This window comes from Suricata suricatta, chromosome 17 (genome assembly GCF_006229205.1).
Source record: "Suricata suricatta isolate VVHF042 chromosome 17, meerkat_22Aug2017_6uvM2_HiC, whole genome shotgun sequence".
NCBI lineage: Eukaryota > Metazoa > Chordata > Mammalia > Carnivora > Herpestidae > Suricata > Suricata suricatta.
The window spans coordinates 7,241,393-7,267,390 of record NC_043716.1 but is presented as its reverse complement, the minus strand read 5'-3'; the positions used below and the strand labels follow the sequence as shown (position 1 = coordinate 7,267,390).

Below are 25,998 nucleotides of genomic sequence, written 5' to 3'. Positions count from 1 at the left end.
AAATCTCAGAAGCGCTAAGCTTCTAAAACACTAGGGCGTGGGGAACTCCAGGAGGTGGAAAGAGTGCGTGAGACCTTCCACTTATATTTGACTTTATTTTATTACAATTTTTTTAATGTTTATTTTTATTTTTGAGAAAGAGAAAGAGAGAACACAAGTGGGGGAGGGGCAAAGAGAGAGGGAGACACAGAATCCGAAGCACAGAGGGAGCACAGAATCTGTGCTGAACAGGGCCGGACATGGAGCTCAAGCCTAGGAACCGTGAGATCATGACCTGAGCCAACATTGGACGCTTAACAGACAGCCACCCAGGCACCTCTGACTTTACTTATTTTAAAACACACATTTTACTGATAATTAATACAGCATGTTGGTATAAGAGTACATGAGTTTTATTTACAAATTACTATTTGTTTTTCTGTTCCATATGCCATTTATGTGCAATGGCATAAATATTGTTATAAATACATGTATGCGCACTTAAAACTTTGTTACCGATAAAATACACGGCTAACGAACTTCACAGACCTGCTCTAAAACACCAGCAAGCCAAGCACAGTAGGATTAACGTCTGATTTTATACATGGAGAGATTCATGCACCAATCGGTGGCAGCTCAACCCAGGCTCTGACCAAGAGTGCCATACAGTCTGGCTCGCTGCTTTATGGGGCAGTCCTCAACAAGGACGCCAAAAACTCATTTCCAAAAGAAGAAAATTCAACAAAACAAAGGGATATGTGAGGCCCCCCCCAACACACACACACACACACACACACACACACAACCTAACTGGTTACAGAATCACAGACCAGCCCAGGAAAGCTCAGACGGCACCGCACGCCTGTGTACAACTCAAGAAGTTGTCTCTTCTGCCGCAGGGTTTAGGGGGGCTGCGATGAGTCACAGAGGAGGGAGCCTGGTCTGGAAGGTGGGGAGAAGCCTCCTTGCACACACCGCTGCTGCCGCCACACAGGGCGCCTGCTTTGTCACCAGAACTGGGGCTCTGTCCGATTCGGAGTGGGCAGCTGGCCTCATCTCCAGCTCTAATCTTACAGCGTACTTTCCAGAGCAGCCATGAGCCAGGTGGAGGGCTTCGCCTTTGCCTGTACTCAAGAGCTCTTCTTGGAGAAGCAGTTTTATTGAGAATTATCTTTTTTTAAAGGCTCAATACTTTGAGCATAAGCACAATGCTGGCACTTTATTTCTTTTCTGAGATAATCAGTTAAAAATAACTACATGTTTAAAAAAAATACAAAGAGGGGCACCTAGGTGGCTCAGTCGGCTAAACATCCGACTTCGGTTCAGGTCATGATCTCATGGTTTGTGGGTTCGAGCCCCGTGTCGGGCTCTGTGCTGACAGCTAAGAGCCTGGAGCCTGCTTCGGAATCTGTGTCTCCCTCTGCCTCTGCCCCTGCCCAGCTCACACTGTCTCTCTCTCTCAACAATAAATAAATGTTAAAAAAAAAAAAACTACAAAAATTGTATTAGAAAACTTGTCGCCTACATCCAGATTTTATCTTTTAATACCTCACTATTTTTTTAAGCATGTGCCCCAAAAGAAATAAGTGAAAACCGAAATTCCAATAAATCAGTTTGAATCATTATCAACTCTAGTGAAAGATTTAGTCAAAAGATTAAACGAGAGTGTGAGATTCTGTATAGATTTCAAATTACCCTAGGGATCTAGTCTGTCTCTTTACTCGAGAGCGGACACTGTGCACTGCTGTGATCCGAATCCTGCAAACCTGGGACATACTCTCCTTAAAGCTCCTGTGTGTACAAAGCTGACAGGGAGTCATAGGCAGGTAATGAACCTGCATGTGGTTTTGCTTATGTGCGTGCCCAAGCAATGGAATCAGTTTTGTTCCCTGATCTCAAAGTTCTAAATGGCACAACTTAATTAAGAGGTGGGAGTGAAATCTTTTCTGATTCTAAAATGAGCATGTAGTTTTTGCTTAATAGCTGTACTTAAGACTTCCTCCTCTCTCTTCATTTCTATTACCAGCTTCAGTTTCACATGGCTCAATTTCTAATGTAAGTTTTTCAGGCTTTGCAGCTCGGCAGTGGGTCTGCGAGGGCCCTGACATAGTCATCTTACCAATAGGCACACCAGAGAAGGTGGTCATTCTTATGCTCACTATTCAATTCAGACGAAAAGTCAGGTGATGAGTGACCGGTACCGTTTTCCTCAGCCACATTAAAAAGGGTATCAGTGAGGGGAACCTGATTACAAACCATAACCACGTCTGGTTAAAAGATAAGACTTTCTATAGGGATTTTTAATAACACAGCTGCAAAATTAAGAACTTACGGACCCTTCCTGTTTGCCTCTTTCTTTCTCTCATGTACTTAATGACCAAAGCTCCTCCAAAAAAATCCTAGGACCAAATTAAAACTCATACTTCAAACCGAAGGAGCAATACTGTTGCCAAAATGAAACATTTAAGTATGGTTGCCAAGGCAATTCACCAGGAGGCATTCAGACTGCATTTACAGTTAGCATTCTGAAAAGGGAAATGGAATTATCTATCAAGCCTGTTTGAATAAACAAATAAAACCTGTTTATATCAAGGTTAATAATGCGACATATTTGAATGAGATCCTATAATTGTTCTTTCAATTAGTTTTTCCTTGAACTACCTAACCTATTCTACTTCGTAAGTGAAACACCGTTTTTCATGTTTTTTCCCTTTCTGATAAAAAAATATTTCTTCTCAATTTACTTAATAAACAACACTTTACAACCTCCGTAATTAACTTAAAACCTTTTCCATAAAACTGATGTGCATTAAACTTTTAAGAAGTGGAAATCTAGGCACCTGGGTGGTTCAGGCAGTTAAGTGTCTGACTTTAGCTCAGGTCATGAGCCCCTTGTTGGGCTCCGTGCGGACAGCTCAGAACCTGGAGCCTGCTTTTGATTCTGGGTCTCCCTCTCTCTTACCCTCCCCCACGCATGCTCTGTCTCTGTCTCTGTCTCTGTCTCTCTCTCTCTCTCTCAAAAATAAATAAACATTAAAAAAAAAAACCAAATCACACCCTTCCTATAAAAAAAAATAAATCAATCTTGGGGTACCCGGGTAGCTGTCAGTTAAGCATCCGACTTCAGCTCAGGTCATGATCCCACCTCTTGTGGGTTCGAGCCCTGCATTGGGCTCTGTGCTGACAGCTTAGAGCCTGGAGCCCGCTTCAAATTCCATGTCTCCCTCTCTCTCTGCCCCTCCCCAACTTGCACTCTGTCTCTCTCAAAAATAAACATAAAAAAAAAAGAAGTGGAAATCTGTCTTCTGAAAAATGAGTTGGTAAGAAGGGATTGTCAGTTAAGCAGTTTTCTCTAAAATAATGAAGTTTTTTCTGAGTTTCATCTCAAAATTGTTAATTGTCACTATCCAGACAGCATTTTACGAGAAACATTTAAAATAAAGAATTAAGATAACATGTCCATTTAAGGCATCATTCTGATTTTGACAGTATTTAGTATTTATCTACACTTGAATATTTTTTAACCACACACGTAGTAGGTCAATAAAAAGGGCTTCCTCATGTATTCTTTGTATCTGGACCTAAATGCACACGTATATAAACGCACCATGATTTTCTCTTGCACTGAAAATTTTCATTTACTCTTAGTGATTAGACAGTTATGCATTGCCTGGCTATGTCATTATTCTAGAGCGTTCAAGACAACTTTCTAGCACACAGGATCGTTCAGAAACACTTTTAAGATGACCAACAACCATGCTCTTAAGGATGCTGCTATCCCGTTAAGTGAAACTGACGATCAATCATCATTTGCCAACTCTAAGAGATGATTCATTGATAATCTTCACGTTCACTACTTATCTGAAAGAAATTTATAAAGGTCTCTTAGCTGGGCGCTAGGTGAAAGCACAGATGAGTCCCTAAGGAGCCCCCGGAGTTGGAAGGGGTACAGCTTTCAAGAATTCCATGAACTTCCTGGGTAACACAGTGGGGCTACCCTCCTTCCCCACCATTATGCTGACTAGAGCGTATGGAGCAGACTGAAAACCTCAGGATGGACTGCAGAGTGAAAGCCACACAGTGAAAAAGTAGCAGCCAGAGGAACCACAAGGCACGGCCGCTCGAGGTCATCTGCCTCAGGTCTGATCCTTTACTACAGTGTGGTAACATAATCCGCTGTCTGTAATTAATAGGCTAAACTGCTCAAGATTCTGTGGGTGATGGCAGCAGAGTTCAGTGTACTCCCCCCCCCCACCTCCACTGACTGTCTGTTTTTTTGAGCACCTATTAGGTGCAGGGCATGAGCTACGCTGTGAGAATCCAACAGTGAACCATGTGGACGTGGTCCCCGCCCCCTCCGTGCTCACACTGTGGTGAACGCTCAGACAAGAGGCATCACGACACAGGGTGCCGCGGTCAGTGCTTTGGAGGGTAAAGCCAAGGATGCTGTGAAGACACAGGGGAGGGGGGCGTCCTAAGCTAGAAGGCTTCCCAGGCTGATGTCAAAGCTGAAGGCAGGAGGATAAGGAGTTAACCTGGCTAATAGGGAAGCGTGCGAGGTCATAAGTGTGGGAAGCAGAAGAACAACACTCACCACTACCACCGCCCCCACCCCCCCGCCACCTACAGGCAAAAGAAAAAGAAAATCACAAAGTGTAAAATGCAGATAAAAATGAGCCTTGTATTTTCTTACTCTTGATATGTTAGCATTGCTCTTTGCCTTCTTTGCCTCCAAATTCGATCCCTCTCTTTTCTTGGGAGACACAAAATAAAGCTCTGGAGTAAAAACCCGTTTTAGTACTTACAGAGGTAACCCTGGAGCATTCTTTTCAAACTCACGTTTGTGTTTCATACTTTGATCTCAATAAATGAGATGCTAGCATACTTTGCTTTGAACTGGAAACCAAGCCCTTGACAATAGCCTAAAAGGGTAACCAGGCCCCTGGGCAAGTCTGACCTGCAGGGTTGAGAAGCAAGTGTCCGGTCCTCCCTAGAGACACAGATGGAGGAGGGAGGTCTGTGTGGACCTGAGGGACTGAGCAGGACTCCCAGGTGTCAGGCTGATGGAGCCGTCCAGGGACGACAGGTTGGGGAGAGGAAAGGGGAAGAGGGGAGAAAAGGCAGTGACAGGTGGAATTCAGATGAACCGGGGTAATGGGAAGTCTCCAAGCTCCCACAGGATGAGAACAAACCTTCATTTTTGTTCGTAATGGGAAGCCACGCAGTTTGCTGATAGCTAAGGTCAGGGTAGGGAAGAGGGCGGTGAGTGAGTTCTCCAGAGAGAAAGAGTTTCTCAAAGTGGGTTCTGGGGACCATCCATAACTGGATGGGCTATTAAAATACAGATTCCCGGGGTGCCTGTGAGGCTCAGTCAGTTAGGCATCTGACTCGTGGTTTGGGCTCAGGTCATGATCTCATGATTTGTAAGATGGAGCCCCTTGCCAGGCTCTGCACTGGGAGCACTCGCCCTGCCTGGGATTCTCTCTTTTTCTCTCCCTTTGCCCCTTCCCCACTCCCTGTCTCTGTCAAAAAAAGTAAACTTAAAAGAAAAGAAAAAATACAGAATCCCAGGCTCCACCCCAGACCCAGACTGAAGGAGTTGGTGGAGACGAGGCCCAGAAATTTAGTAACAAGCACTCCAAGTATCTCGATGGCAAACGATGTTTTAGAAGCACTGCAGACAAAGTGAGTGAGGTTCTCTGGGCTGATAGTGAAACGGGGGGTCAAGAAAACCGAGGCAGATGCTGAAGCCTCCGGTGCCCATGGTAGTGCAACACTCCCATAGGCTCCAGTTTCCCCAGCAGCCTCTACTCTTTCAACCCCATGTACCCGCAGGCTCACCAGGCTCCCTCTGCTGCATGGTCCTGTCCTGACAACCGTCCAGCACAAGCTAGGTGTGTCCAATTGTGCGTGTGATTATCGAGATGACAGGGACACTCTTTCCTGCTTTGTCAGAGATTGCTTGGTCAGACGTTTATGGGCCCATTTCTGGGTTCTCTATTCTGTTCCACTGATCTGTGTGTCTGTTTTTGTGCCAGGACCACACTGTCTCGATGATGACAGCTTTGTAATATGGCTTGAAGTCTGGAACTGTGACGCCTCCGGCTTTGGTTTTATTTTTGGATGTTACTTTGGCTGTTTGGGGTCTTTTCTGGTTGCATACAAATTTTAGGGCTGTTTGTTCCAGTCCTGTGAAGAATGCTGGTAATGGCTAAAATTAACAACTCAGGAAACAACAGATGTTGGTGAGGATGCAGAGAAAGAGGAACCTTCTGCACTGCTGGTGGAAACGCAAACTGGAGCGGCCGCTCTGGAAAACAGTGCAGAGGGTCCTCAAAACACTAAACATAGAACTACCCTACGACCCAGCAATTGCACTATCAGGTATTTATCTAAAGGATACAAAAATGTTGGTTTGAAGGATTACATATACCCCAATGTTTATAGCAGCGCTATCGACTATAGCCAAATTATGGAAAGAGCCCAAATGTCCATCAATGGATGAATGGATGAGGAAGATGTGGTATATATACAATGGAGTATTACTTGGCAATTAAAAAGAATGAAATCTTGCCATCTGCATCAACGTGGATGGAACTGAAGGGTATTAGGCTAACCGAAATAAGTCAGCCAGCCAAAGACAGATATCATATGATTTTACTCATATGTGGAATTTAAGAAACACAACAGATGAACGTAGAAGAAGGGAAAAAATAACAGAAGATAAAAACCGAGAGGGAGGCAAACCATAAGAGATGCTAGAATACAGAGAACTGAGCGTTGCTGGAGGGTATGGGCATGGGCCGGAAGGTTGATAGGTACTAAGGAAGGCACGTGGGAGGAGCCCTGGGTGTCACATGTAAGGCATGAATCGCTCGGTTCTACTCCCAAAACCAGTATGAATTTAAAAAATTGAAAAACCAGAGAATGACAGGGAAAACGTACTGGCACATCAGTGAACATCCACGCCCATGACAGGTGAAGGAAATATCAAGCTGCTAAGCACCCTTCACTTAACAACTCTACATTCAAGGCACACACACATGGTGTAGTGCCAGGGTCAACACAGGGGTAGTGTTTGGTCCTTGTTGGAAAAGTGGACAGTGGAGAGACGGCAGCCTCACGTCCTCCTCCTAGAACAGGAAGCGCTGCCTAATGAGATAGCAATGTGGGCGCTCTGAGGACACAGGGAGGTGGCTACTGACAGCCAATTGCACCAGGGAAAGACAGAAGTAAGGAGGGGCCACACTTCCCACCCTTCCTTGCGGCCGGAGGGAGCCAAGTTGTACAGCCATGGCCCGTGAGACGTAAGAAGTCCCAGTCCAGAGCTTTCCTTCCCAAGTACAAAGGCAGAGTCTCCCTATGAGGTCTCCTTCTTCATTCTGGCCCCAGAGGAGTGGCAGTCACCCTGGGGTCTTGAGAACCAAAGCGACAGGCAAACAATGGTAGCAAAGAGGAGGAGCCAGGTATGTTGACAATTTCCCATAGCACAAGCTCTGGACTTCATGGCTCCAGACTCCTCGAAACGAGAGAAAACAAACCCTTCATTGAAGTCACTGACCTTCGAGTTTTCAGTTGTGTGCAGCTGAGCCCATCCCCAACTTGTTTACTTTTCCCTCTCTCTCCTCTTCGAATCTGCCGGTACTTTCTGAGAATAATTATTATCCTCACGAAATGTATCCTTACGTTCCTCTGGCAACAATCACAGTAGCATCTTATACTTATAATCAATTTCATCAACACTGCACTTATTTAAAGCAATTAAATCATCAGAGAACAGAAGAGCCTAGTACATATGGTGGTCATCTAACTTAGAACACTACGGCATCCTCGTGGCCCGCCCCTACTGGAAACCAAGTGAAATGAAGGCATAAAAACAAAAACCAGAGAAAGACCTGCATCGGCAATAAGTCAGGCAGAGAGGATATACTAAAGCCCTCAAGAAATATTTGTCGGATATCATACAGACAAAACTAAGTTGAAGACAGTGACTGAGAGATGATTATTGCTTTCACCACTGGATTGGTAAACAAAGTGGACACCTAAGTACCAACTAATAAGGGAAGAGAGAGAGATGCGAAGGGAGTGCTATCCGACAGTACCCATTATCTCTTCCCAGCGTGGAGAGGTAGGGGCAGGGGGCAGAGGCCGGGGTGGACCATGGGCAGGATGAAAGTCCCTTCCCCATCACAGCAGGACCATTTTGAGGTGAGAAAAGACGTCTTCACACCAAAAAGGCAGCAGGGCCTTGCCGCGCCATACTTCTCCCTGAGACAAGGCACAAACGTTTTAGAGCGTCAGTCTGGTGTAGCATGACACCCCCTAACACTACGTCCTGGCGTGGGTGGTATTCTTCAGCCCAGCAGGCAGGAGCGCCAGAGAAGAGGCTGGGCACGGCTGAGGGAAGGGGCAGACTGCCACTAAAACCCAGACTCGGGAAGCAAGACACCAGGCTGTGGTTTCAAAAACACAGTGGAAACACCTTGCAGGGAAGACATTCCCTTGCTGGTAGCCTGCTCCCTCTGGGACTCCTCTGGCCACAGTGACCGTTGTCTCCAGCAACCATTGCCCCCAGCCAGGGAAGCCGACAGACTTCCTCGTCCAGCTTCAAATCCAAGAGTGAGAAGTCCAACCGTGCCAACGCAAACTGCTGGGTGGTGACAAGAAATCCAACCATGAATTCATTCAAGCACCTACTGTGCACCAGCCCTCACTCTAGGCACGGAACAGTGTAGACGGACAAAGTGCCCATCCTCCAAAGACCTTTTGCTCTTTCGGGGGTGTGACTACTTTCTGGAAGATCTTGTCTTCACCTAGGAATGGATTAAGATGGAAAGAGGTAAAAAGGGCCAATGGAAACTTTAACCACCAAAATAAATAAATAAATAAAGATTCTGCTACATAAACGTCAAAAGGTAGCATGGAAGGAAAAGAGGTTAAATACATTTCTGAAGATGATGTGCCACGGAGCCAGGAGGCTATACTATTAAGATGCACACTGCACACAGGAAAAGGTGGCAACATTGTATGTAAAAGACTGATTAAATGCACAGAATGAAGTGGACTTTTTTATATTCTAATGCGTTTTCTTCAGAAGAAAACACTACTTTTAAAGCTTAAAAAAAGGCCACCAGAAATGGGCAAACATGCTGACACAAAACATATGCACAGAATAACATTTTACAAAAATTACAAAAGCATTTACATTGTGATCTTAATATTTGTATAAGAAGCAAACACGTACAAATAGGATGTATGGAAAAAATTTCTAGAATATGCCCAAATCATCAAATTGGTTATAATTTTAAAAGGTAAAATTAAAGAGAGATTATATTCTTTTAATCTGTATTTTCCATTTTGTTTTCTAAAAGTAAACAACAGGACACCTGGATGGCTTCGGTGTCCTGCTCTTGATTTCAACTCAGGTCATGATCTTATAGTTTGTGGGTTCAAGCCTGCACAGGGCTCGGAGCTGACAGTGTGGAGCCCACTTGGGATTCTCTCTGTCCCTCTCTCTTTGCCCCTCCCCATACCCTCTCTCTCAAAATAAATAAATAAACATTAAAAGAAATAAAATAAGGGACGCCTGCCTGGGTGGCTCAGCTGGTTGAGCGTCCAACTTCAGCCCAGGTCATGGTCTCGTAGTTTGTGGGTTTGAGCCCCGCACAGGGCAGCTGCTGCCAGTGCAGAACCCAGTTTGGATCCTCTGTCCCTCCTCTCTCTGCCTCTCTCCCACTCATGCTCGCTCTCACTCTCTCTCTCTCAAAAATGAATAAACATTTTTTAAACATTAAAAATAAATAAAATAAATTGGGGCACCTGGGTGGCTCAGTCAGTTAAGCCTCTGACTTCAGCTCAGGTCATGATCTCACGGTCTGTGGGTTTGAGTCCCGCATCGGGCTCGGTGCTGACAGCTCAGAGCTTGTAGCCTGTCTTCGGATTCTGTGTCCCCCTCTGTCTCTGCCCCTTCCACACTCATGCTTGCCCGTTCTCTCACTCTCTCAAAAATAAACATTAAAAAAATTTAAAAAAAATAAAATTTAAAAGTAAAATAAAAAGAAAAGTTAGCAACAATAAAACACTAAATAGTTACTAAGCATTAGTAATGTCAAATAATTATTAACGTTAATTATTTGAAAATATAAATGAAAATTTAGGAACTTATAATTCTACTGAATCGGTATTTTTAGGAAAATGTGAAAAAGCACTTTATCCGGTATGTCAGAGCTTGAAGACTGTACTACGTAGACTTTTAAAAATGACACAAGCAATCTAAAGTAAAACTGCATCCTCCATTCTCGTTGCTTTTCTATTAATAAGAGGCATTCTAAGTCCCAGGGGGAAAAAAATCTATACATCGATAGACGGTAGTTTATATCAGTCCCATCAATGGTATAACCTATTGGTTCTAACAATCTAGTTTCATGTTCTGGTCTCGGAAAGTCTGTTGTAGCTTTTCAGCACAGATGTTATTCAGGGGAAGGGAAAAAAAAAAGCCCTGCTTTTTATTGACCTATATTAAGTATAAACTAGGCTGAGTCACCAGAGCCTCTTGTGATCCTAACCCAAATAAAATGTCTTCAACCCCGTGTGGTCCTTGCAACAAACTCCAAAAACATATTGTAAATAGCTCCGCTGGCAAGAGCTACTCAAGGGAGACATATTATTACTTCTTTATAAATTCAGTCTTACTTCCTTTTGTACAAGAAAAAAAAAATCGACCCACCACCTTTAAACGGTACACCATTTACCAACAAACATTTGGCTCAGATCCTGGCCTAAATGTCAAGGCACCCGACTATCCTACAAATGAAACAGAAGTATGATCACTACGTGGCCCTTCACTTGCTCTACAGTTAATTATCCTGGGTATATTATGGCTATAAACAAGGGGAGGCAAAGAAAGACTAGTTCTATAAAAGTGATCGCTGACTCTCAGATATTTCTGCCTTGGCTATCATTAGCTATAAATGAATGGCCCAAGATGTTAAGAGTCCAAAAGAAATCAATTGATAGATACCAGGGATTTTCTTAAAGAAAAAAAAAAAATCCTGCTGACTCCAAGACATGTGTGAATCCAAGTAATAAACTAAATAGGGAGGTAAAAGGTCAAAGAAGAGGGTAGGGGTCACCCAAAGGGTGCCGCCTCTTTAAATGGAATAAGCAGAAGGAAATGACTTTAATTCAATTAGCCCATCCAGAAACCTAGGGCATGGAATACATAAGATGATGCCAGGGGAAATTTACTGCCCTGGGACGCCTCCACCCGCGGCTCCAGGGGACGCCGCTGCTCCCCCTTTTCCTCTGTGCGTCTTGCTTTTGCACACATCACGTGGGTGGTCCAGATCCTGCCCCAGCTGGCTTTCCTGCTGCCAGCAGTCGTGGGGCCGCTCTGGCTCTCGCGAGGTGGTGCTCCCCGCATCCAGCCAGACCGCCGGGCCTGGGATCGCCACTCTTCCTGCGCAACACCTACTTCGCTCGCTCGAAGGGTGGTCCGGGACCACCTGCATCAGATCATCTGGTACGCTTGTCAACAACGCAGATCTCTGGGTGCTGCCCCAGGCCTGCAGGCTCTGAATCCCTGGGGTGGGCGGCCAGGAAGTGTCCTCCGAACTCGTGGGCTGTGTATGCTCATTAGCACGCTGACATGTGGGGACCGATGAGTCAGGGCACACTACAGACGCGTCCTGTACTACTAAATGAGTAATTCAATCATTGCTTTAGATTTCAGTCACCGAGCTTTAAATATCAGACCCTACATCTGGAAGGCCTATTCAGAGGTGCAGCGCTGTGAAGCATGGAAGAGGAAAAGCATGACAAGGAAAGCCAGGGTGAGGGGAAGCCGTGGTCTCCCAGCAAACAGACTGACCCCAAACAAGTTATCATACTTTCCCGTCCGTTCCTAAAGAAGTGAGCGTTATGAAAATAAACTTCAGGAATTATTTTAAATTAATCATTTCAAGTACCTCATTTAAGACTCTAAGAGGAAATGCTAATAGTATTTCCTGATTTAGCAGTCGGTCAACACAGACTTCCTAACGGCCCGATAAAATAGCTCTTTCTGGCTGGCCATGTCAGGAGGCCTCTAGCATTTAAAAGTGTTGACCTCGGGGTGCTTGGGGGGCTCAGTCACTCAACATCCGACTTCGGCTCAGTTCTTGATCTCACAGCTGGTGAGTTCGAGCCCCTCATCAGGCTCTCTGCTGTCAGTGCAGAACCTGCTTCAGATCCTCTGTCCCCCTCACTCTCTGCCCCTCCCCCACTCATGCTCACTTTTTCTCTCTCTCAAAAATAAATAAACATTTAAAAGTGTTGATCTCTTTCTCAGCATGCCTGGCTGGCTCTGTTGGAAGAGCACACTACTCTTGATCTCAAGGTTGTGAGTTCAATCCCCACGTTGGGAGTGGAGCCTCCTTTAACACAAAATAAAGTGTTGATCACTTCCTTTCTGAACCGTGTCTTCTCTTGGCTTCTGTAACTAAGTCCTTCCCTGCTTCCCTTCCTCTGGCTGTTTAGTTCATTGCGGGCTCCATTACATGCTCTACCCAATCCTTAAAACGGGGACACAACGCAAGTGCCCTTAGCTTCCTGCTCTGGTCAGTACCGCCACCCACTGACCACCATGCTCACTGCCGAGGCTTCCCGGCCGCTCCACGCTGAGGCCCCCTCAGTCTCGCGGCCCCATGTTCTGTCTGAGCTCCTGTCCTCCACGGCCACCTGGCTGCTGAGGGTATGGCGAGGAGACTCAATATCCATGAGTGCAAAACTGAACTCGCCATCTTCCCCCACCAAATTGTCCCTTCCATCAGGATGCACTCTAGCCCCACACCACCACGTCTCCCTCCCAGAAAGCTGGCAGTTTTTCTAGAGCAGTGAGAGTAAACTCACACTCAAATGCCCAGGTAGCAGATTTATTTTTTACTTGAGAAACAGGCAGAGCTCTTCTATGTAGTTTATAAATTTTATCCCATTTAATACTCAGAACAACGCCTTGAAGTACATATCATGTGGTTTGCAGGTTGGTAAACCGAGGCACTGAGGCACAGAGTGTTGTCGTTTTGTTTTTGTTTTAGATGGACCTTGATCGATGTCACTCGACTAGTAAGAGCCAGGATTCAGAGGCAGGGACTCTGGCCCAGAGGTCCCTGCGCTGGGCTCTCTCCGAGAGAACTGGGTTGGGTGAAGGAAACTATGGAGCACGGGGCCCAGAGAACTGGAGAATGTTCACTTCGTGGCCCAAACTCTTGGTGGCTCTGCGTCTTAACCTTTTATTTCGTGCTGCCCCAGCACTCCCCCGCCTCTCCATAAGGTTCTGTTCATTCGGTTTCTTCAGGCTCTCTCTCCTTTCCCTCTGCCAAACCACAGCCTTAGTTCAGCCCAAATCACAACTCAGTTGACTGCCACTGATTTGTTGGCCATCATTCTTTTTTTTTTTAAAGCTTCCTCGTTTTGAGAGAGAATCCCAAGCAGGCTCCATGCTGCCAGTGCAGAGCCCATTGCAGGGCTCGAACTCACGAACTGCGAGATCATGACCTGAGCTGATGTCGGACACACTTAACCGACTGAGTCACCCGGGTGCCCCTGTTGGCCATCATTCCTGCCTCTCACTGGCCTGGGCTCCACAGCTGTGGTCAGCAAGGTTTCTTCTCTAAAGGGCCTGATAGGAAAGGTTTCAGGCTTCCTAGGCCACAAGTTTTCTATCACAAATACAGAGCTCTGCCAATACAGCACGATGTCAGCACAGAACAACTGGGTGCGGCTGCATTCCAATAAAACTTTATTGACAAAAGCAGACAACCCTTGCTCAGTGATACTGCCACCACAATAGCACCACAATCCTACTCTTCATATGGAGCTAAGTCCAACATGGTCCCCAAACCTTTATAACTGAGCAGTAAGTAAGCCACTTAAAAAGATACATGAGACAAAACACAAAGTGATTGCATGTTCCTGGAAGAACTTTCTAGAACTTTCTGCAGCTGAGATGTAAGAGCCAAACTCCTTAGCGTGAAATGCATGCAGGCATGGCAACGTGGCCCTGCCTAACTCTTCACACTTTCGGCAAGTGTGTCTTCTGTGTCACACACAAATCATGCTGCATTCCTCATAGCATCCCCCATTTTCAGACTATGCCAGGACGTACCCAACTTCTTTGCCTTTGCAGTGCCTTCTCCCTCCGCTTACAATCCTTGCCTTCAGTATCTCGTGAACTCCCCTTTGCTTTTCAACCCCCTTCACAGGCAGAAGCACTCCCTTCTCTGGGTCCCCACAGAGTGCCTGACCCACGAATGCGGATTTCCCCAAGCATGGATACAGTAACAGTAACAGTAATCATAACAGCTGAGTAAGGGCCCAGAAGGTGCTGGGCCCATGGGTGTTTTACATGTACGTCTCAGTTAATCCTCTCGTGATAAGGCTGTAAACTGAGTACCAGTCCCTCCATGTTCCAGGTGAAGAGACTACGGCATTCCGAGGTGCAGTTACCCGAGATCATAAAGGTCATAAAAGTTCTGAGTTTGAAACGCACATGTACCTGACCGCCGTGGTTTTATTTTTATACAGGTGCAGGCCTATAAAATCTCCGCCACCAGACTACTAGCTTCTCCTTGAGGACAGAAATCCCGCATCTCTGTATCTTCAGCACCCAGCACGAAGGTGCACGGGAGACGCTCCACAAATAACACCGAAGGGGAGGCAGGCCCTCAGGGTCAGTATCACTGAGTTCCACCCACTAGACGATGCAGGGGGCCCCGCGTCAACTCCTCTCGAAGACCATCTTCTTCCACGTGGACGGTCCCGGTGACCAGGACCACCGCCTCACAGGGCGGCCCACCTCACGCTCGATCGCTCGGCGAGCTCTCCCTCGCGCTGCTGGCACGCGCGGGCCCCCGTCCCCGGCTCTGCCCTCGACTGGACATCAGCAGCGCTGCTCCGTCCAGTCAAAGGGGCTACAGATACTGGCATGGTGCCTTCGTGTGTCCCTTCTCCTTTCATCTGCTTTCCCCTCCTCCCTTCTCTCTCCCAAGAAAAACCACCTCAATCCCCAAGTGACAGGGTTCCCAGCTCCCCTCGCGCTCGCTCTTGCCCTCCCCTGGACAACTTCCAGTTGTTAATGTCCCTCCTAAAATCAAGCCTTTGTAAATGAGAAGCACTGTATGCAGAGCTACGCATGCTCAGCAGGGAGACGGCTCGGTGTTTGTCCGCAGACATCTTAGGGGAAATGTAACATTTGATAAACAATCAGATGTCTACCTGTAATCATTTGGAAACTAACCTTCGAGGTGCCCCTGCCCGCCACGCGTGCTGATGGGAACTCTGAATGACTGTGTGTGTGAGCTCTTCAGTGACTTATTGTTGCTCCTGCTCTACACAGGAGGAAGCGGTCTAACCAAGCCTGGGAGACAGCCCAAAGGTTCACCTGCTAGTAAGTGGCCGTGCCAGGATCTGAACTCAAGTCTGCTGGACTTCAAAGCCATATTCTAAGTTTTGGGAAGAGAGACTTGGGGCAAGAGAAGGCTTAATGGAGAAGTCCTGAATGGCTCTAATGGGATATAAGGGGGGCAGGAGGAATGGGGATGGTGGATGGTGGGTGTAAGGACGAGCTAATGGGCAGGACAGGGTGCGGGGGGTGGGGGGAGTCTGCTTGTGGGGAAGATTGAATCAATCCTCCCCGGTCAGGCAGAGCAGAGGCGAGAGGCCATAAGGAGAGACTGCAGACTCTTGAGCAGGGTAGGAACTCATAGGAGCAGGGTTTTAGGAACGTGGTCCGGCAGGAGAAGACAGGCAGAGATCATGGCCAGGAGCTGCTGTGCTAACCAAAGGTGTCCTATGTTTTGGACACCCCTAGGACCTCAGAAATGCAGGTGAGAACTCTCACAAGCATCACAAAAGACTTTCAGTGCTAACAGCTGGATGTCAGGCTGGAGATGAAGGGAGACTACTGAGCAAAGACTTAAGCACGATTCTAAGGGTTCCAGTCTAGGAGAAGCAAAGAACACTGGTATTACTGCCGGAAATGGGACAGAGAGAGAGAGGCGGTCTGCAGGACGAGACGGGAACACTGACGTGGACACGTCCAGTGACAATGGTGCACGCAAAGCAAGACGTTCCTGCTGCTGGAAGGGGCCACTTCCGCTGCCTTCAGACTGGAGGACTCATTTTTGGGGCGACATCCTCATGTTGGGCATCTGGAGTCATTCTTACCACGGCAGCACCATGATACACACACCACTTACATAAACGACAAAAGTAACGTTCATTGAATTGTGATGATTCCTTGCTCAGCTACCCTAAAGCACGAGGGCGTGTTTGCAAGGAGGCCTCCTGGAATTGGCCCCACTGCTTCAGAGCAAGTCTTAGGATCATTCTTCAGCTCTTCTGTCAGACTCCCTCTGGCCACTTTTCATCCCCCCACCAAAAAAAAAAAGATTTTTTTTTAAGTGACCTTGGTTACCAAGGAAAGAAGTTATCTGGTTGGCCTCCGTTTCCCCTTGGATTTCAGGCTCAACTCCTCTGAAACACACACACACACACACACACACACACACACACACACACACACCACCCTTTTCCTGGTTTTCTCTACTCTCAAAAGCCTCTCTGTCTCATCTGTTCCTTTCTCCATTTTGACTCTGTAACATGATTTCCCACTTCTCTCCTCAAAGAGGACCCGGTGTAACTTTATTATTCACCCACTGTACTTCTCTCTATGCTCGTCCAGGAGGAGGGGAGACCGGGTCTTCAAGCGGCCGGATGACCGGGACACAGCTTCTACGCACGGTTAGCCCACAACAAGCTAAACTTCTAAGTTTAGCTACGAGACGGGATGCCAACCATCAGGCTTTGCCTGCCTCACTCGTGGCTGTGAAAACCAGCGGACATAACAATGGGTTCATACCCAATGTGCACGATCAAGTCCGGTACGTTTGCTAGCCGTAGGCAACGAAAACCTGGTCCCAGACCTCCTTCTCAGAGAAGCGCGCTAAATCCCCACACGCCTGGGACAGTCCCAGAGGCCCTGCAAGAAGCAAAACCCACCGGAGTACCGTGGCCACTGCGGGTTCGCTGCGTGCCAAGCGCGGGCACGCAGGAAGTTTTGTTTCCAGGACTCAAACACAGCTCATCACCCCAGCGCCGCTTTAAAGGACAGCTGGCATGAAAACACAAGAGTCGGGAAATCAGCAGGACAGGCGTGCTGCTTTAATTGCAAATAAAGAAGAGACTAGTCTTAATACCACAGTTTAGTGTGAAAGCATTCACAGTTCTGTGTAAACGGAATTTGGAAAACTCGCTTTTAAATCTCAGTTACGTCCAAGACAGCAGAAGACTAATGGCGGATGGGCAGTTTCAAGACACTCCTTTCGGTGCGGCGTTTGGCTACAAATAAAGCTCTGGGTAAGCCCCTCGCTGCGTCAGAAAAGCACTGTACCTGTGAGCTTGATCTTGGACAGCCGCGCCAAAACTCCTGGCAACTCATCCAGACGGAGCTTCATCTCTCTCCACTGCTTTTCATCCTTCGTCTCCCTTCCCACGTCCAGGGCGCCTTCAACTACAGAGGCCGAGTCTGGGTCCAGCAATGTTGTTTCACTGGGCTTTCCGGACAAAGGTGGGCGGGGGAGTGAAAGGGGTCTCACCTCGCAGATTTCTGCTTTGGCCTCAGTCAGAGGGGTGTTCTCAAGGAAAGGGGGTGCCATGGGCTCTGGCTTCCGCTTCACTTGCTGGGTGAGCCTTCGGTTCAGTTGTGTGACATACTAAACAAACAAGGACATGTTACTATCATTCCAAGGCCCAAAAGGCTCTTACGTGGTTGTCTGATAACACTGTCCATCGGTCTGATACAGGGCTTGGGAGGTTTTCCTAAACCTCTGTAAATAGATGCTGAATTAACAAATAGTGGGGTGTCCGCTACATGGAAATCTCCAGCTAAAAGGCATGGAGACTATGAATAATGCCTCAGCCGGGATTTTTAATTCTGTGGTTTACGTGGTTTACAAGGTCCTAGATATTTAAGTTCCTTGAAAGAAAAAAAAATTCTTATTCATCCCCTCCAGCATTTCCCCCAACATAGTACCACAAACTGGATGTTAACACTCCAGATGCAACGAAAAGGTTTTCCATCATCGAGAGCCCAAGTCCACCTGCTGACTTTCCATGTTCCCAGGCAAACAGTGCAGAGGTGGGCTCAGCAGTGGGGTAGAACCCAGGGCCAAGTGACATTAGAGCACTGTGTATGTGGAATGCACGTGAGTTTTAGAGTCGGACGGTCTCTACCACATACTCGTGAAGAGTAAGAGCTGCTACTAACATAGTAGGGTGCTTTCTAGTTGTGCAGAATACGTATCTTTATAGTTTATAAATTTCCTTCCAAAAGGAAGGATGTGATCAGTATCAGTATCTGTTTCTTTAACTTACAGAAGAGAAAACCAAGGCTCAGAGATACAGTGATACAGTCAATGACGCATTAGTCATACAGTTAAGAGTCAACAGCCAGTTGGCTGCCAGTGTCCCTGGTACATGGAGCCACCTACTCTGACAGCCAGTTAAGTGACCTTCAGTTGTACCACAAAGCCTTGGAAGCTCGCACACTAGTTCTAGAAAGGAACTAGAAACTCGTGAACAAACCAGAGTTGCGTTTACACAAAAAAGGCATTATATACGTACTTCTCAATAGCCATGATAACCTTGGTCCCCAACTTAAGAAGTCCAGACACTTCTGGAAATGTAAATCTCTTATCAAAAATAGTGAGCTTCATTAAGATTTTAAGTTACTTTTAAGGTTTAAGTTAAAAAAGATGAAGACAAGTATCAAATCAGAGTTTAGAGGATGGATTTGCTAACTGTTCATACCTATGTCATAACTATGAGTTTTTAGCTCTCATTTCTCCATTCTGTACTTTTCTATTTGAGAAAATGGCAGATGCCCTCACTGGTAATTAAGAATCAGTTACCACGTTGTCCACACGATCAGGAAGCCAACCTAGAGGACCGAGATGTGTGAGCAATGCTCACTAGAAAGTGCCTAGCAAGTTAGAAGATCTCAATTTGCTTGAGTCTACTCAGAAATACATGTGTTTTGGGGCACCTGGGTGGCTCAGTCGGTTAAGTGTCCCTCTGGTTTCGGCCCAGGTCATGATCTCACAGTTCATGGGTTCGAGCCCCACGTCGGGCTCTGTGCTGACAGCTCAGAGCCTGGAGCCTGCTTCAGATTCTGTATCTCCCTCTCTCTCTGACCCTCCCCTGCTCGTGCTGTCTCTCTCTGTCTCTCAAAAATTAAAAAAAAAAAAAGAAAAGAAAAGAAATACATGTGTTTAAAAGACTGAGATACAAGGCAGATGGAGGAACAGGGGTCACACTATTAAAGATATTATTTCTACATTACTGATATAGTCACAGAACTTTACAGAATGTAAAGAGATGTATGATAATCATTCAGCTTTTCCTAATTTTACCCGAGATGAAATATGCCAGAAGTTTTCAATCTTCCTCCAAACTTAATCAATACGTTCATGATGATACTTTTAACCTCAGACACCAGGGTTATTCTGGTTTCGATTATGAATAATAAAAACAAGGAATTAAAGTTTTGGATAAACTTGAGAGGACACTAAATAGAAGTCTTTCCCAAGCAGTACTTCTTACAGCAGGAATTTCTCAAATTCCCTCCTATGAAGAAAGAAAGGGCAGATGGCAGCAGAGTGAGTGTGCTCTTCCATACGTACCGTGCGCTTGAGGAAGGTCAAGTGCTGAAATGTCATCCACCGCTTATGGACGCTCCTGAAAAGACGCGTGAACTCGCGAGGGGATTCCTGCATAGCTCTTCTTTCCAGAAACCAGACACATCCTCCCGCCCAACCTGTAACAGAGAAAAGGGGAAAACAGTGTTCACATGATCAGGGCTTCTCACCAAATGCTGCCGGCGCCTACCCCGAAGCAAAGCCGGCCATCGCGGTAAGCAACGCATGGGTGACGGGGCTAGACCGCTGATGGGACTTGCCGACCCCGGCAGTGATCAGGTCTGGGCACCAAGGCAGCGTAGTTCTTCAGCGGGGACGGGGAAATTTTTCATTTTGGGGATCATGATGGTTTTATTATGTCAAGTGCTGTAATGCCCACACTGCCAATCTTTTTGAGAAAATATAAAACAAACAGTTCAGTCATTTGTAAAACAGTAGAGGGGCCCCTGGGTGGCTCAGTTGGTTAAACATCTGATGCTTGATCTCAGCTCAGGTCATGATCTCACGGTTCCTAGAATCAATCTGCACGTCAGGATCCGTGCTGATGGTGCAGAGCCTGCTTGCAATTTTCTCCCTCTCTCTCTCTCTCCCAAAATATATAAATAAACTTCAAAAAAATTGTTTCAAAATGGTAGAAAACGAGAGAAAGTTTTTCTCAGTAACAGCAAACTGGAAAATACATTCAGATTAGTATTTTGGCCATGTTGGGGAAGATGAGTAACCAAAAGGGGAAACAATCCTCGGTGAGGTGGGGCTCTATCACTCATGTCAGAAAGAAGCCAAACAGCGCGGTCTGAACTTGGCTTTTAATCAAACCACACCTCCTCCCACACAGCAAACCCAGTGCTTCTGGGTAGGGCCGTGGAAGGAGGGTTTTGTCACTTCCGCGACACTAAATATTTCTGGTTCTCCACCACCTCCACGCACCGCTTCTCAGTCTCTCGCGGCATCTCTTCTTGCTGTGTGTGGCCACTTTAAGACAGCCCCGTCCCGCTGCTTACGGTCCTTGAGCACATGCAATTGTAGGGTAACTTCGAATCGTCCACTCATTCCTAGAGGATCATGCCTGCCTCCCACCGCGCTCAGTACCTTCACATGGATGGGTGGTCACAGGCTGTCTTCTGGAAGCCCAGCACAGACATTACTGGCCTAGACACGTGCGTGTAACTCCTCACGCTCCGCGGGGCATCCCACACATTTCACAACCTGTCCATCTTTGTTGATGCTTCCCTGCTCCTGGTGTCGTGCCTCCGCTCTCTGCCTGTCAAATTTTCAAAGTCTCTCTACCACTACTCTGGCACATTACGCTCCTCTTCATGGCGCTCCTTACTGCAAACTTTTCCATCTCATCTTTGGGTTCCTTGACTGCCCTTTACTCAGCTCTGCTACAAGAGCTTTGCGGAGCTCTCTATACAGTGACGAGATAACGTTCGATGGCTGGATTTCCTACATGAGTTACTACGACTTTGGGCAGGAGCATCACTGCCCCTCAGAACACGCGGTATTATCTCAGACCCGAAACGGCACTTCTTCACTGAAATCACACTCTGCAACCACAGTGAACTGTGAAATACTTCTTTTCCATACACGTGAGTATGTGTCACCTGCGCATGCGTACAGGAGAGAGTAGCAACCCTGAAACCCGTCCTCTGAAATTTCCTTTCACATGAGTCCTCTTGATAGTCAAGGGCTTTTTTTTTCCTTTGATGGTGTGTAATTTTCCTTTTAATGTCTTGACGCTTGTCTTTTGAGAAGATAGGATTTAAATTTTTTTTTAATGTTTATTTTTTGAGAGAAAGGAAGAGAGCAAGTGAGGGAGGGACAGAGAGAGAGGGAGACACAGAATCTGAAGCAGGCTCCAGGCTCTGAGCTGTCAGCACAGAGCCGATGACGGGACCCATACTCCCAAACCGCGAGATCCTGAACTGAGCCAAAGTCAGACACTTAATCAACTGAGCCACCCAGGCACCCTGGAAGACAGGATTTCAATATTAAAAGATTATGTCAAGAAAACATTAAAGTTTTATTGTTCTGGGCCTTAATTTCAAAACTAGCTTGTTTTTTCTTTTGTAAGTTTATTTATTTTGGGAGAGAGAGAGAGAGAGAGAGAGAGACCTTGCAAGCAGGGGAGGGGCACAGATAGGAGAGAGAATCCCAAGCAGGCTCCCCACTGTCGGTGCAGAGCCCCACACAGGGCTTGATCCTGATCTCTGAAACATGAGATCACGACCTGAGCCGAAATCAAGAGTGGATCGCTCAACTGACTGAGTGACCGAGGCGCCTCCCTCAAAGTCAGTTTTGAGTTCATTTGGCCCAGTGAGAAATGCAAGGTGCTGGGAAGGAAAGAACCACCTTGGAAAATATCTCTCAAGGTCAAGTGTGTCAAACCAGATTTAACAAAACAGTAGTAAGAAAAAGGAAATCCGCCAGGAAACTACACTTTTAAATGATGAGAACACTTCATTCGGTGAAAACACGTTATATTTCTAGGCATCAGTGCCTAGAAACTAAAAGGCATTTCAGCCCTACTTAAATGTAGGTTTGAAGATACACAAAGCTTACAATATTTACATTAAAAATCTGTAAACATGTGACCATATCCACTATTCACATCAATATCGAGTCATGATGGTAGAACTTTTTTGGATTTCTTCTCGGTCTTTTGGCTAAGATGAAGTGTAGAACTCTCCTGGGGGGAGAGAGAGAGTGAGCAAGCCAGTCTATGCACACACAAGGCTGGGGGTGGGTGTGGGGTAAAACCTTAAGCAGGCTCCATGTCCAGCACAGAACTGACACAGGGCTCGATCCCACAACCGTGAGATCATGAGCTGAGCTGAAATCAAGAGTCATAGACACTCAACTGACTGAGTCACCCAGGCACCCCATGATGGCAAATAAAGCAGTCACACGTAATTGGAAGGTCCTGAATTCCTTTAATGGCTATAAAACACTTTGAATTTTCAGAAGCAAAAGCAGACACAACCATTAGATACCTAATATAGTCCCTTCCTTTCTGCCACCCTTTCCAACCACGCCGCCTCCCTGAATCAGGCTCTTGTAATGACCTTCCAAGTGGATCATTAGCAGGTTAGACAGACCGCTTCCTGGCAGTGTTTTGGCAACTGTGTTCGTGGTTTCAGGAAGCTGAACTGTGTATTAATTCCTCTCATATCAGCTTTGAAAAGACTGAGCCAGCAACAAAGCATGTGGACCCCCTGCAGCCCGCTTACTGGAACTGGGGAACTCGGAGCAGTTAGTGAGATTGCTTTCTAAGAAGCAGAAAGTACAGAACCGGCGGGCAGAAGCAGAAAAGCAGCTGGTCTGAGGACCAAACCCTGGGAAAACAGAGGTGACAGTTCAAGCACGCAGAAAGGGGGAGCTCTCCTGAGGAGGGCCTGGGGTCAGGATCACAGAACACTCAGGGTCAGAGAGGACAGAAAAAAGGATCACAGACCTTTTAAGAAGAGAACTTTTCATCATGAAGAAATTCCATCACACAATTACGCAAGAACACAGTGAGCTCCCACGACTTACACCCCAGCTTCAACAATTACTAAAACCACGGCCAATCTGATTTCGCCCATATACTTCCTCTTGCTTCCCCCGCCTCCTCCCCTCTTTTTAAACCAGAGGGACCTTTGAGATCACCTCGTTCAACAGCTTCCCTCATTTTATAGATGTGTAAACTCAATTCCAGGGAACACAAATGATATGCTCTGAGATTACACAGCCAAGAGACCTATAACATAACGTGCTTATTTTAACACAATATTTAATATTTAAAGTTAGTATTTGTTATTTCATTAAGAGAAAGACAGGAATTTCATAGAGTCACTGTGATCAACAGCGTTGGGCGCTCCAGGGAACTTGTGATGGGTGAGAAGACCACGAGGAACACATTCTTCACACAGTCATTTGTTATCATCAAAACTACTGGGGGCACAACAATTCCCAGCTTCCTCTTTAACATGTCTTTAGTATCTCCATAATGAATGAAAAAATACCATGCATCGGCAAATAAATATTAAGAGCCAACAATATACACCAGGCACCGATTCGGGCTCTGGGGGCACAGAGATGAGTCAGAGGAGAAACTGTCCCTGATCTTCACAGGGTTGTTATTCTATTTGGGAGAAACACACAATAAACCTGTATATGAATAACAAGCACACAGTGTGCTAACCGTGGGGAAACAGAAGTGATGTGGGAAGTGGGGGAGGGGTCTACCTTAAATAGGGTGGCACTTGAGCTGAGACGCGCAAAAGACCACCGGGGCGCAGGCCACCTTCAACGTAGAGCTGTTACAGATCTTTCAAGTGGGAGGATGGTATGGGGGTCCCCGCCGATGGCGGAAAGCCAGAAGTCTGAGGGGGGCTGTGCCCCGCCGTCTGCGGTGGTCATCACTGCACCGCTTTATCACGACAACGTTATCCTCCCTGTCATCACGAGCCTTTCTGTTGGAACACGGCTTCTGCGTGAGGGCAAAGCGCTCGCCTGTCCTGACGAGGGGAACTGACGAGTAACTTACACGTGTAACTAGCAACCGAGGCTCGGGGCGGCCAGGAAGCTCGCGGGGCCCCAGGGTTCTGCTCCGTCCTCTCGGGCAGCCTCCGCTCGGAAAACCGAAAGCAGCACCAGACACCAGCCCCCTGGGGAGGGGGTCGCGGGCAGTGGGGACCACAGCGCAATGCGAGACCCCAGCCCCACCGCCTCTCTTCACTGCAGGCTGCTCCAAAGGTCACTTCCCCCGCCCACCGGTGCCCAGCCGACCGCGCCAAGGGCTCCCAAGGTTGCAGCCGGCCGGAACCACGGCGCTGCACGTGGCAGAAAGATGAGAATTTTCCCAAACTCGTGCCCCAGGGCGGGTGCAGTACCTGTCAGGAGGCGTGAGAAGAGAGTGTGCGGGGATACAGCCATCACGCACGAGTCCGGCCGCCCCCCGGGATGCCCCGTTTCCCCTCTCCTCAGCGGCTGCTAGGCGCCGCCATCTTCCTTCCCGCCCCCGTGGGAGGAGAGCCGCTTCCTTTGCGTCACTTCCGGAGGGCGGGACGCGGAAGCCCAGCCCTGTGGCAGCAGGTGTTTGCGCGAGTGGGGCGGGGGTGTGTAGGGTTGGAAGTCGGAGGCCTGAGGTCCTTTCGAGAAACGCGAGGAACATGGAGTGGCCAAGGCTTCCGGGGAGCGAGGACGACGGCCCCGCGCCTCTGTTTCCAGAGGTTTCCAGGCGTTTTCTGGCTGGATCCCAGGAACCTCGTGCGTTGAGCAGGGCTGGACTGCGGGCTCCGCGCGCTTTAAAGTCACGTTTGGGACCCTTCTTGCTGACTGTATCGGCAAGAGGAACTGGTTGTTGGAACGATGCCTCCACCTTCCAATCTGATCAGTTGCAGCTTTAATGTGTTAGCTGTCCAGCGAGAGGACCGGTGAACTAAGGGCTGCTCGTCCCTGAGCTTTGCACACCCGGGAATGGAATCAACAAGTGTATCTCAGGATGTAGAAGGTGCGTGTGGGGCTTGATCTCGGGCTCTGGTGGGAGGGCTGCATTCGAGTCCTCCCTTCACCTCCTGCCCTTCTGACCTGCTGGAGCAAATTAAAGAAGCCTTCTGAACCTCAATTAGGGATAATAACATCTATTTAGTCAGATGATCAAGAGAATTAAGTATGACGTCTCTCTAAGGGTAGACAGACGTCCACTATGGATAGGTTCTAATAATAACCATTAGTGTTGTGATTACCAGAGGAGATCTTAGAAGCCCTCCCTTCCTCTGTTGTTTTCTGCTTTTTTTTTTCATAATGGTGGAGTTCCACAGGTTAAAAGGACTGACGAAAAAAGATTCAGCTTTTGAAAAGGAGGAGAGAAACTGTTCGATAAGGGCTATTTCTAGCTGTCTTCAATGATAGCTAATATTGCTAGACTCTGGATACTGAGAAAAGGATTCTCCTGATTCGTAGAGGCTTGTACTGTATCAGTGGGGGTGGGAGAGGGTGTCTGTTATCAGGATCCGTGTGATTGGGTAATTTAGAAGATACTGTAGAAATACAGATAAGATAGCAATTCTAATTGAGTCCAGAAAGGCCTCAGAGATTTGAACTCCATTGGATTAACAGATTTTTTCCTGCATACAAGGGAAGGAACACTTCTCTCATAAAGAGAAAAACACCATTCAATACTATGTTAAAAGTTTTCATACTCCTTATACTTTATCATATGCGTTTATAAACATCAGATGTTTATATCTATAGCACGTCTTTATGAATAATATGTTAAGGCTCAGAGTTTTAAGTCATCTTC

The 25,998-nt window shown here is 46.9% G+C and overlaps 1 protein-coding gene across 2 annotated transcripts in view; it reads right to left on the bottom strand.

Moving 5' to 3' along the window:
* LOC115282216 (protoheme IX farnesyltransferase, mitochondrial) overlaps nucleotides 1–24,710 on the bottom strand; it is a 126,683-nt gene extending 101,973 nt beyond the window's left edge. The window contains exons 1-3 of one of the 2 annotated variants that reach the window (XM_029928119.1): nucleotides 24,587–24,710; nucleotides 19,698–19,831; nucleotides 17,408–17,729 (exon numbers count right to left, since the gene is read on the bottom strand). In XM_029928119.1, the coding sequence (XP_029783979.1) occupies nucleotides 17,408–17,729; nucleotides 19,698–19,831; nucleotides 24,587–24,629 (499 nt within the window). In that variant the 5' untranslated portion in view covers nucleotides 24,630–24,710. Of the gene's footprint in view, nucleotides 1–17,407; nucleotides 17,730–19,697; nucleotides 19,832–23,939; nucleotides 24,132–24,586 lie in introns of those variants that run through there. The other variant, XM_029928120.1, reaches the window with a different exon arrangement.
* Between the last annotated feature and the right edge of the window lie 1,288 nt (nucleotides 24,711–25,998).